General features: G+C 42.7%; 1 protein-coding gene across 1 annotated transcript in view; it reads right to left on the reverse strand.

Moving 5' to 3' along the window:
* Positions 1 to 13,207, reverse strand: part of CLASP2 (cytoplasmic linker associated protein 2) — a 977,269-nt gene that overhangs the window by 691,078 nt on the left and 272,984 nt on the right. Inside the window, 1 exon segment of the mRNA XM_030203481.1 lies at positions 1,921 to 2,067. Coding sequence (XP_030059341.1) covers positions 1,921 to 2,067 — 147 coding nt within the window.

Consider the following 13,207-nt stretch of genomic DNA (forward strand, 5'->3'; position numbering starts at 1 on the left):
AATGATTTTTTTTTCCAAGTAAATAAAAGGGGTGTGGCTGCTAATTGACTCTATGACAGTGCATTGCCATGTGGAATGCTTCCCAGTCAGGTATCCTGCTCCCTAGGTCAGCTATGGATGTTGTAGAGCAGGTGTTCTTAACCCATGGTGCCCACACCCCTTGGGGCTACATGAACAGGCCAAACTGGGTCTTCAAATCTAAGACAATTTACTGAAACCTTTCCAAAGTGAAGGCAGTTATTAGGGCAGTTATTGGTAGCATAGAACTGTGTATTCATGTAATTTTAGCAACCGGTTAGCACTTAACACTGTTAACAGCTTACAGCAACATAGGTAACTGTAAGTAATTACTAGTGGACATGATTTACAAAGGGGATGCAACAGTTTAATTGATAAGGTTAACTGAGTGCAGGAACCAAAAAAGTTTAAGAACACTTACTTAAGCAGCATTCACAGCCTTCCTTGCATGCTCCTGTACCTAGCAGTTCATTATTAAAAAGCAACACCTAATGGCCACGTCAGATTCCAAAACAGGAGCCCTAGAGCATAGTCCCCAGCCCAGGACTGGTGCTGCCATAACCAACTAGGTACTTTGGAGAAGAAGAAAATATAAAACAGGAGGAATAATTCCAAGGTAGTTGCAAATAAAGGCTCATGGAACTTCATGTCCAGTCCTAATCCAATTGGAGTCTCAAGATGGAGAAAAACTGCCATGTCGAAAAAGTACAAAAAATAACAAAAATTAATGTAAAATTTTTCTATGCATTTCTTCAAGATCTCTTTCCCACTTTTTAAAAAAAAAAAAGCAGGGCAGATTTTCTTTTTCATCAAGGAGACTGGAAAAACTGATAAGCACATACTGTAATTGGAAATAGCTTACTTACTACTGCTCTTCCAAATCTCTTAAAACTTCCCAGAAAATGAAACTGTATATTTGGTACAAGTACACCTCAGGCAAAAGATTTTAAATCCTGCAGGACTAGAATGTCCTATTCGTTAGGAATGAGATTTGAGCATTTCAAGGAGAAGATGTTTTCTTGCTCTGGGGTTCCTTATAGAAGATGGTCATGTACCGCTGAAGGGGAGCACAGCAAATAGTTTGGCTTGTAAGCAGGCTTTTCCATCCAGTGTGTGAAATGGGTGAAACGGCCCAAAGTAAAAGCCTTTGGCATATATACAGACTAAGCAACTATTTTCAAAATAATAGCATTCTACATTGAAGTAAAAACATGGACAAGTAGGAAAGCTTATATTACATTTCTTATACCAAGTATTCTAGACCAAGATTTTGCTCTTCATTTTAACATTCTATGTACTACTGTAGCTACAGCATAGCTACAAAAGTCAAGTCATATGCTATCACATACTGGTGTGTGACTGCTGAATGGATGAGTAATGCCTTTTTTGGCTTTTAATTATAGACCACAATGATGTCCTTTGCTGTGATCTGGTTAAGAAAATTTTGCTTAACATTTGTTCACAAAGATAATAGATTAACAGTGAGATTTATTACCATCATGGTATATGCTAAACTAACTCATTTGGAGAGACTCCCCTGGGGTGGGTGGGGGAGTTCTCAAAAAGGGTAGAAAGGAACAAGACCACATACAACAATATCACCACTTTACAAGTTGCACAAACTATGTACAGGACCACAGAGTGTTTACAGGTTATAAAAATGTGGCTGAATGAAGAAAAGGTACTACCTATAACAAAGCCACCAACACTATACAAATATAGGTTCTATAGCCTTGAAATACAAATAAATAGTACGGTTACTGGAACATTGCACCTCAAGAGTTTTCAATTCCACAAAATACTACAGTCACAAATAAAACTTTCCCCAAAGTAGTGGTTATCAGTTCAACTGTGTAAGGGTCAACATAGCAACAGACCAAAGAATTTTGAGATTTACTTTACCTCCGACCTTGGATCCTGCAGCTACTCCCAGCTTCCTGGTGCTATTTCCTGGATTTCCGGGTTTCTTAGCAGCTGGAACTTTGAAGACTGAAGCAGCTGACGATGGCCTATTTCCATCCACTGACTCTTCATCATCAAAGCTTTTATCTGCAAATGGTAGCATCAGAGAAACAACTATTAGCTCAAATCTTAAAACATGAAATTAACTGTCCTAGCTGCAGTTCACTCAGAAAAAGGTAGAGAAAAGGCAAGCAAAAATCAATATTAATTATATTGCTCTTTGTCTGTGGCCTATAGGGCTGAGGGTGGGAAGAAAGCAAGATAAAATGTTTTTGACAGCAATATACCATTTATGCAATACTACTGTGGCATTATCAAAGAATTACTGCAGAACTGAAATATATAACAAAAACAGTGCAGAGTCAACTGTAAAAATAGTAAGATCATACAAATACAAACATTCCCCTGTCTGTGAACACAAAATTCATTTCCTTACCAAGCACAAAAGATCTGCAGACCGAACCTCATCTAAATTTCAGCTAATGCTAGGACTCTGTAGGACAATGCTTTCTTTTCAGCTACTAATGCATGTATTCCTTGCACACATCCTCTCACAATGTGTCTGCCAACATTCCCTGCCTCCCTTCCCTCCACCTTGATTTTGCAACTTACAATCACAGATCCGCTTGCAAATCAATCGCCTCATTCCTCTGACAGCTCTCAAATTCCCCTCACACTAGGATGGTTCCAAAGAGGTTGCATGATCCCCCATGCAGTCGATTCTCTTTCACTAATCAAACACTCCTTTCCAGGACAGATGGAAGACACCACAATCGCACCGTTGAGGTTTGTGCCGGCATTTTTCTTTCTCTTCTCTGCACTAGGTGCTGATGCAGCCAATCAGCTACAAGATGACATCATCCTCTGATAGCCAGTGCCACATGAAAGGTGAAAATTCCCCATGCATATAAATCCAGCCATATGTGGAGTGTCTGCAAACAGTATTCACTACAGATTTCTGCACCAGTGATGCCAGATTCAAAGCTCCAGGCTTTCACAGCATTTTAGAATATCCTCCCACACCACCCAGGTTTTTTTTAAAAAAACAATAAGCTGCCTTTTGAAAAAAAATAAAGTTTAATACTCATTTACACAGCTATTAGTTACATGTTTCTTCTTTTTAATCCAAGAACACTTCCCAGTCATTTTCTAGTATTTAATTTAAAAAGCAGACTCAGAAAGATAGGACACCATAAGCTGGAAATCCAAATGTATGCTCCCTGTAGGACCCCATTATCCACAACATGGAACCAACCTGTGGTTTGCATCATAAACAAGATGGGCGAGGCTCAAGCACAGCTGCGCAAATGGAGGTAGGAGCAGGGGAGGGTATGGCAGCACTGGAGCCCTGTTTGGCAGATCTCCCCTTCATGCTCCTGACTTCATCCTAACTGACAAACACTATGGTCAACATTTAAAAAGCATACATATATTTATAAATTCTATGCTGCCTCCTCATTTCACTCAGAGAAAATAAACCATCAGTTCAGCATTTTATATATGTAACAAGACAGACTCCCAAAGGGGACCCACAGTTGCCAATAATGATAAAGGAAAAACAATCCCTCTTATTCCCAAATGGCAATGACAAGAACTACTCTGAAAACAATGCAAGAGTGTGAATATATTGTATAACTTCTTTTTAGGAACGCAGGTTTTGTTAAATCATTATAATGGATGGATTTAATTTATTATGTCTGTGTGTGTGTACACTGCTAAGGCCTGTATCAGTTTTCTGCATACACATCTGAAAGTTTAATTCACAAACATGCCCCCACCTTTGTGGGCAGCAAGGAGCTGGCACAGTTGAAAAAGGTCTTTTGCATGCCTGCCTCTTTGTAAGCAAGCACTATTACAGAGCTGGGATATACATGTATGATAGGAAACTAACAGAATGCAGATGGGAGTAGGGGGAGTTAGGGCTGGGCAAGCTCTGAAAGATAGAGCACACTGGGTTTCCATGGCAACAGTACTCCTTTCCTTACACATAGGGGTGCTGGGTTTGTAACACTGCATTTTTCACAGCTATACAAAATCTATTTAACACTTCCTTATTTACAAATGGGGACCATAGGCACTGATGTTACCCACAACTAATGATAACATCCAAGAGGTTTCCCAACTAGGCAAATGTTACTAGAAGTATCCACACCATTCTAAGCTGAATCCTTTCTTCAGATTCAGAGGTCAATTTTTCAAGTCCATACTCATTGTGCTCAAGGTGAACAGGATTGTTTTAACACCCCTGAGTAACAGAAAAGATATGGAGAAAACATATGATGTTTACATTTTACAAAATGACCTGCATATAATTTTCATTAAAACAAAGAAAAAATTCACTTTACTAATAAGACTCAAATGGAACACCTTCCTTTATTTTTTCAGACATGTTAATACAATTCACAGCAGGTTGGACCTAAAAGACCAAGGTTCAAACCTCAAGCCAGCTCCTTGTGGTTTTGGGAAAGTCACATGGAGGGGCATTTTCGAAAGAAATATCCAAGTTGCAATTTGGACATCTTTGCAAAACGTCAAAATCCAGGGGCAGGGAAAACCATATTTTCGAAAAAAGATGGACGTCCATCTTTCGTTTCGAAAATACCTTAAATTTGGACGTCCCTAGACATGGACGTTTCTGACTTTCGGTGATTTTCGAAATCAAAGACGTCCAAATCAAAAACGCCCAAATGCAAGCTATTTGGACGTGGGAGGAGCCAGCATTTCTAGTGCACTGGTCCCCCTGACATACCAGGACACCAACCGGGCACCCTAGGGGGCACTGCAGTGGACTTCATAAAATGCTCCCAGGAACATAGCTCCCTTACCTTGTGTGCTGAGCCCCCCAAAACCCACTCCCCACAACTGTACACCACTACCATAGCCCTTACGGGTGAAGGGGAGCACCTATATATGGGTACAGTGGGTTTGTGGTGGGTTTTGGAGAGCTCGCTGTTTCCTCCACAAATGTAACAGGTAGGGAGGGTATGGGCCTGGGTCCACCTGTCTGATGTGCACTGCAGTACCCACTAAAACTGCTCCTGGGACCTTCATGCACTGTCATGGACCTGAGTATGACATCTGAGGCTGGCATAGAGGTTGCACGACATATTTTTAAAGATTTTTTTTTTCGGGTGGGAGGGGGTTAGTGACCATTGGGGAAGTAACGGGAGGTCATCCCCGATTCTCTCCAGTGGTCATCTGGGTCATTTCGGGCACCTTTTTGTGCCTTATTCGTTAAAAAAAAAAAAAAAAGTCCGGGTGAAAACATCCAGGTGTTCGTCAGGGACGTCCTTGCTTTTTTTGATTATGAGTCAAAGACGTCCAAGTGTTAGGCACGCCCAAGTCCTGCCTTCGCTACGCCTCCGACACGCCCCCTTGAAATTAGGATGTCCTTGCGACGGACTGCACTTGGAGACGTCCAAATCGGGTTTCGATTATATCAATTTAGATGTCTCTGGGAGAAGGACGTCCATCTTCCTATTTATGTCGAAAGATGGACGTCCATCTCTTTTGAAAATGAGCCTACTAGCTCCCACTGCCTTGGATCCAATGCTGGCCAGGTTCTGGCAGCAATGCCAGACTGGGTTATACACCTCCTCCACCCATGTTGGGCAGCAGCACTATAGTAGTATGCAAGAAAATGGCTAACCACTCCTGTATCACAAGGGGGGGGGGGTGTCCCTCATTGTGTGGTTGACTCAAGGGCACATCCAGATCAGAATACAACCACGACAACCATGTTGGAGTATCCTAATTACAAAGATGTATGCTTCCAAGCAGAGGAGTCCAAATTTTGGACTTTTCAACAACTTGGGTTGGCTGGCTTAGAGCAACAGCATCGAGAGTAATATCTCAAAGACAAGCACTTCATATATCTCCGCTAGTTGTCCAGTAGCAGGTAAATAGAGCACCTGGTGAGACAGGGAGAATGCTGTGGCAGATTAAGAATAAAATGTGCATTTTTGTTTTACTGCTATTCTTGAGGGGCAAAAAAGCTCTGGCTAACCCTGAACTGATAGATTGCTGAGACAAGTGACAATTGTTGCCCTCAAGCCATGGACAGGCTCTGAGGAACTGAAAGCAAGCTAGACAGAATGGCTCAACAGCAAACATAATCAGGCCCAGAATACACATTACAGTAGTGGTAAAAATAACAAGACACATTATCTCAACCAAGGGGAGAAGGTATTCAAAACAAGAACTTTGCAAAATACGAGCAAACCATCTAAATATTGGTGGAAGGCCATGAGTTTAGCTAATACAATTCCTGATCTACAAGCCCCAATTGTGGATATGAACTTGGACATTTTGGCAGTTACAGAGACATGGCTCAATGAGTCTCATGAATTGGATATTGCCATGCCTGGCAATAACCTATGCAGATGTGACAGAGATGGCAAAAAAGCAGGAGCAGCAGCTCTCTATGTAAAAGACAATATTAAAGATGATCAAATGCAGGAGGTGGGTGAAAAGGGGAAGCCCTGTGGATTATGCTGAAAAGAGGAGATGGCACTCATCCACACTGTGGTTTACAAACCAACCCAAATGGAGGAATTTGACAGAGACTTGATCTCCGATATTGCAAAGGTGGGAAAGAAAGGGAAGGTGGTTCAGTGTTCTTACCATGACTTTTTAGATGGATGCACCACCCAGCTGATTTTACTGACCGCCAGATAACAGAACATTTTGTAATACTGTGCAGGACTCACTCGCCTCCACCTGGTTACTCCTTCATGTCACCCGACTGGAAAATATTCCTGGGAAGAGCATTGATATTGATACTGGGTGCCTTTAATCTATTGGAAGTGGATTAATGTATCTCATTTAGAAAGTACATGATAAATACTGAATGCTCTAACAAGGGGCTTTGCTTAGATAAATGGTGAGGGAAATCAGCATGAAGAGGTGTTGCTGGATTTAATACTCATGAATATACAGAGTGTGTCTAAAAATTAGCTGGACACCCACTTGGACAGCAGTGATCACTGCACGGTATGGTTTGATGTAAGAACTAAAGTGGAGAATGAGTCCTGGATTTCAAACACACAGATATCAGCAAAATTGGGGAAGCTGGCAGGGTGGGATGAGATAAAAGAAGAGGAAGGCAATGTTGTTCAAAGTACTTAAGTAAAAATAAATATGTATTTCTTAAATACTTAATTAAAAGTACAATTAAGAACACACTAAAAAATTGACTTAAGTGAAAGTAAAAAGTTACTGCTTAATACTTTTAGAGTAAAAAAATAAAAGTACCGTAACTACAATGAATGCAACTATTGTTAACATTTTTACCCCAACAATTTTATTGCTCTACAATTCAATCTATTTACTTTTAATAAAAATAAATTTTGAAAATGACTATCATGCATGTAAGTGCACTTGTGAGTCATTAATCCACCATAGCTAAAAAAGTGTTCAACAATTGCACTATCAGGAAGTAGATTGCTCAGTCTGATATAAAGTTCCTTCAAATCAGGCCAGGCCACAATATTATTGATGCCTTTTAACTGGGCCTGCAAAACACTTAACTTCCTTATAGCAAAGGATGCTTTATCATCATCGTCATTATCATCTGCGTTATTAGTAGTGTTAATTCATCACTTGCAGCTTCATCTTTGTTATCATTGTCATGCTGTCCAATTACAGAGAAGGCTTTCACAAAGTTTAAGTAATTTTCTGTTGTTGTCCTAACAATTTTTCACCTGATAGCAAACTGTTTGAATATTTTTGTCGCCCTTCTCTGTACCTTTTCTACTTCCATTATATCTATTTTGAGATGCGGTGAGCAAAATTGAACACAATATTCGAGGTGCAGTTGCACTAGGAGCGATACAAAGGCATTATAATATCGTCATTTTGGTTTTCCATTCCTTTCCTAATAATACCAAACATTCTATTTGCTTTCTTAGCCGCTGACACACATTGAGCAAAGGGTTTCAATATATTAGCAATGATGACACCTAGGTCCCTTTTCAGGTCGATGACTCATGTGAAACCTTGAATTACGTAACTACAATTCAGGTTCCTCTTTCCCACATGCATCACTTTGCACTTGCTCACATTAAACGTCATCTGCCATTTAGAGTCTCCCAGTCTCGTAAGGTTGTCTTGTAATTTTTCACAATCATCCTACAATTTAACAATTTTGAATAACTTTGTGTCATCAGCAAATTTAATTACCTCACTAGTTACTCCCATCTCTAGATCATTTATAAATACGTTAAATGGTCACAGTCCCAACACAGACCCCTGGGGAACCCCACTATCTACCCTTCTCCATTGAGAATACTGGCCATTAACGTTTTCTATCTTTTAATCAGTTTTTAATCCACAATAGAACACTGCCTCTTATCCCAAGCCTGTTGTATTATTTTTAAGATTTAGCATGGTTTTATACCACTTCAGGTTATTCAACAGGTTTCATATTCAACCTTGTAGGCCTACCATTTAAAAGCATCTCATTAATTCTTTCATTCCAGGCCTTTCAGGCAGTGTCAGAATGTACCAGTGTCAGAAGTAGCCACTACAGCCATCGGGGACGACCCTTCTAATACCAATGTCAATGGACCAGGCTTAGCACCAAAAATATTTTTGCACTGGACTTCTCTGGCTGTCTGTGTCCTCTTTTGCAAGAGAAAGCAGAGGACACAGGAAGGAGAATTGTGACCTTACTATACCTTACTATACTGGGAATAGTAGTTGAAGCCACTGAGAACCTTCTAAGACATGAAGGTGAAAATAGACAACGCTAAGTCTTTGCTTTAAAACCCACCTCTTCAATGCTGCGTTCGGCACCTAACTCCTACCGTTCAGTAAATCCAGACGGCCCCAATTTGACTGCCCCTATCGGACTGACCGTTCACTTGTCTTTTAGATTGTAAGCTCTTTGAGCAGGGACTGTCCCTCTATGTTAAATTGTACAGCGCTGCGTAACCCTAGTAGCGCTTTAGAAATGTTAAGTAGTAGTAGTAGTAGTAGTAAATCAAACAGCTTAATGGTGAGGGGAAAAAGGCCACTCACCCCCGGAAAACGTTGATGCAACCCAGCCAGAGCTCAAGCATAAGATGGCCTCTGGAGCCGAAAAAAAGAAAGGAAACAAACCCTGTCAAAAAGCAATAGGGACACTAGAGGGATTAAAAAAACAAAACAAAAAAAAATAATGAGGCAAAGAAGCAATACCAGCAGGAAAGGCACCAGGAAAAAAAAAAGTAAAAGTTTGATGTGTTAGGAGAGACCACAAACATGACCTCTCTGCTCCACGGAAACTGAAGACTGCTTGTCATACAGGAATTATGGCCTGCTTGTCCTCAGAGAAGGGGGAACAGCCGGAATCCCCCGACAAAAAAAACGTGAAAACCGGTCGGGGCCCTGTGCCAACCTACCAATGGCAATGTCTGACGAAGGCAAAAATACACTCCACTGCAGCCAGCAAATGGCCCTGCGAGGCCGCACCAGAGACCACACCACCCAGACAGGTTACAGACAATATCAGAGTATCTAGCTCGGCCCCTGTCCCACAAGCCAAACGGAGGTCAGAGAAGGTTGCCACCCAAGACTCAAACGTTCCTCCGGAGAAAAGAAACAATCACAGGGACTGCCAAGACCCATAAAGAAGAAAACTGCATGTTCTAAACAAAGAGGCTGCAAACCAAACTGGAGCGGAAAAGGAAGAACAGCATAGGATCCGAGAAGTAACAAGGCTCACACACCAAAGGTGTTGAGTCTAGATGGAAGAAAGGGAAAACAGTACCCATGAAACAAATATACTGGCAAGCAGCAAGAGACCTCGAGCTGCAACCGTCCATAGCTCAGCAGAATCCTTTGAGGAAAGGGAAACTGAAAGGTTGGACAATCAAGAAAAAACGGACAGATACCAGAAGCAGCATCCCGCATCCGATGCATCGAGAAGAAAGACAGTCTGTAACCTGAAGCATCAAGGAGTGAAAAATCACTGTTACCAATGGCATGGTCCACCCTCAGATATGGATCTATCCTGGAACAAAGGAAAGAACTGTTCCAGATTAAGGAAAAAGACGACTTGTCCTTTGCCAGGAAAGAGCCCTACCTACTAAAGCACTGCAGAACAGGTGGAAGAGAGCCACTCTGAAGCTGCTGAGAAGAAGCAGCGGCGGCACAGAAACAAATAGAAGTATGCCTGTCCTGTTAAGACAGAGGCATAAACCCTCAACAGAAAGCAGGACCGAGAAGGATTTCAACACTCCCCCAAGGATGACGACTTGGAAAGATTCCATATAGTACTGCACCTTGATGTGCTGACTGAGAAGCAGAAAATAAAATGCATAATAAAGATGTCTGCCCTAAGATCACAGACGGAGGCCTGCTGAAGCTAAGGATGTGAATTTGCACCAAAAGCAAAGACACAATCAAGGTTTACCTTGAGAAAAGTAGTCACACCCTCTCTTCAGCAGGAGAGATAGGTTCTACGTCCATCGATGAAAATTAACTCTACATCCCAAAACGGAGATGTGCGCTAGATCCAACGACTGGGTCATGGTCCGTGGCTAGCGAAAGAGACGAACTCTGCCAGCAGAGACAAAACCGTGTTCCGTACCAAGAGGGAAGATGGGGTTCATGGTCTAAGATGGAGCCTCGCCCTACATCGAGAGATGAAGTATGCTCTACGTGGAAAGATGGAGCAGCACTCTAATCCAAAAATGGATTACATCGAAACATAGACCTGCTCTCTACATTGAAAAATGGAACTGTGCTCAACACAGAATGATGGAGCTATGCTACAAATCAAATGACAGAGTTGCGCTCGACAGCGAAAGATGGAGCTGCAGAGAATGACAAGAGAAGGAGTAAAGTGATATGGTTTTCCAAGATGGCGCTGTGAATAGACGCACCTGTGTTTGCTCCTGGAGGCTGCTGTGTTTGTGAGTTTCTCTCGGTGCCTCTGTAGCCTCGTTAACCATGGGGAAGCGGAGGGGGAAGGTAAAGGAATTTCCCTCGGTTCCTGTGACCTCCTTGACGATGAAACAAACAACCCTGCAACTTCCCAGGCAGCAACCGGGTCCTCAGGGAACTTCGACCCCCACTGCAGCTCTCGGCCCTTCGGAGTCGAGTGGAAACGGGGCTTCCTTGAGCCCTGTGGAGTGAATTGCACGTCCCCAGCCTGGAAGAGAGTTGCTGGCTGTTCAAACAGAGACAGACGCCGAAGTGGCTCAGCTGGTCCTGTCTGAGGGTGTGACTGCAGCAACGGAGATAGATTCTCAACTTCGGGAAACATTACTACAACAGGCTTCAAAGGTATTGCCTCAAGCTATTGTTTCCAAGCTAGCTCGGGCTGATAGTCTATCTCAATCTCCTCCTGTGGCTAGTGGAGTGATTAGACCAGCAATTGTGACGCTGGAGTCACTATGGGACATGGTTTACAATATCCAAACCTCTATGCAAACTACTTTAAAGCAGAATTCTTCTGATATTGAAGTTCTTTCTGAGGCTGCCCTGCTTCAAGCACAAGTGACTGCACAGCAAACCCAGAAATTGGAACGTGTGGATATCAAAATTCAAGAAATGGGATCTATAGAAACAGCTCTGGTTAAAGACAATAATTTCCTACATAAACGACTTGAATACCTGGAAAATCAGACTAAAAGACTTAACCTTAGGTTTCTTAATTTTCCCAAATCGCCGTTAATTTCTCCTTTGGAGATGGTTAAAACATATTTGGTGGACATCCTGGGAATGGACAAGGACTCCCTCCCTCCCATTACACAGGCTTATTACATCGGGAGTACTGGAGTGGAGGTGGGAACCCCCCCCCCCCCCCCCCCCGGTAATAGGGGAGGGAATGAATCTTACCTCATTCCTACAAAGCTCATTAGAAATAGTTACTCAGAGGTTAACTCTGCTTGCCACTTTTGCGTTGGAGCCTGATAGGAATGCCGTACTACGGCTTTCGTTGAGACACTTAGAAAATCTGTTTTTGGGCTCAAAGGTCCGTATCTTTCCAGATCTCTCATGGCCTACACAGATGAGACGAAGGGCCTTTTTGGAACTTCACCCCAGGGTGGTGGCACTGGGAGCAAATTTTGTTTTGCGATTTCCTTGTTTTTGTAATGTGATGCTTGAGGGTAAACATTTTCAGTTTGTAGATCCAAAACTATTGATGCAAGAGTTGATGTGAATATAGTAAACCTTCCCTAATTTAGCAGGCTGGGGTCTGAACCAGAGGAAGCATCTATTGATTATTAATTTTTGTATTTTTTTTTTAATTTCCTTAATCTTGGAATCAAATTTCTTTAACTTGTGGACAAATGGGCTGTAAAGATATATACTTATCATTTTTGTTTCCTAATCCTATATAATAATTCTCACCTCCAACGTTCTATGCTTGGGACCGTGGCTCCCTGGCTGCAAGTGGTCTGCGAGGCAGACACGCACGGACGTCACTGACACGTGTTTCCCTACTCCTCCTACTGCCTCGGAATCAGCTGTCACCCCCCCCCCCCCCCCCGGGACCGTGCCGCATTGAAAGGTGGACCGGTAGGCTGTGTAGATAACCTGACGTCAATGGCTGCTAAAAAGAACAAGTGCCATGGCCCACGCGCGAATAAACAAACAAAAAAAAAAAGAGGCTCGAGACTGGCTGCCAAGCGCAAAGGCTCCACAGTGCCTGCAGCCCGCCCAAACGTGCCGCGCTCGGTAATCGACAGTACAAAACTGATCAGCTGGGAACACTGCCAACATCGCGAACCGCACTCTCGAAACTGACAGCTCAGCTGACAACACTGCCGGACTACAGAAGCCCTGTACAGAAAGTGCCGCCCGCCCTAACAAAAACAAGTAGCCTGCAAGCCACCGGCTGACCCAACAACACTGCTGGCCTCCCGAAGCACCGTCACTAAAGTGCCGCCCACCCTCACAAAACCTCAAAGATTGCGAGCCAGCGGGCGTCCCGACACTAACGCGCTCACAGAACTCCCTGCAGAAACAACAGTTATAAAACAGGGAACTCCTACTGACATGACAGAGGCAACTGACAGGCAGCACAGAAACGAAAACGAAACTACTCTGAATAAGTGTGCTATGTACAGGGACGAAAAGAAGGAGTGGAGGGGAGGGGAGGGGAAGGGAAATAGGGCCAAATTCACAGGTCTACAATGGAAAAACAATACTTCAAAGGGAACCAGCCCTTCTACAGGGTATTAAGTGCAGCTAAAAAAAACGGCAGGAGGGGGGAGGAAAAACTGCACCAAACACA

This window comes from Microcaecilia unicolor, chromosome 1 (assembly GCF_901765095.1).
Source record: "Microcaecilia unicolor chromosome 1, aMicUni1.1, whole genome shotgun sequence".
Lineage (NCBI taxonomy): Eukaryota > Metazoa > Chordata > Amphibia > Gymnophiona > Siphonopidae > Microcaecilia > Microcaecilia unicolor.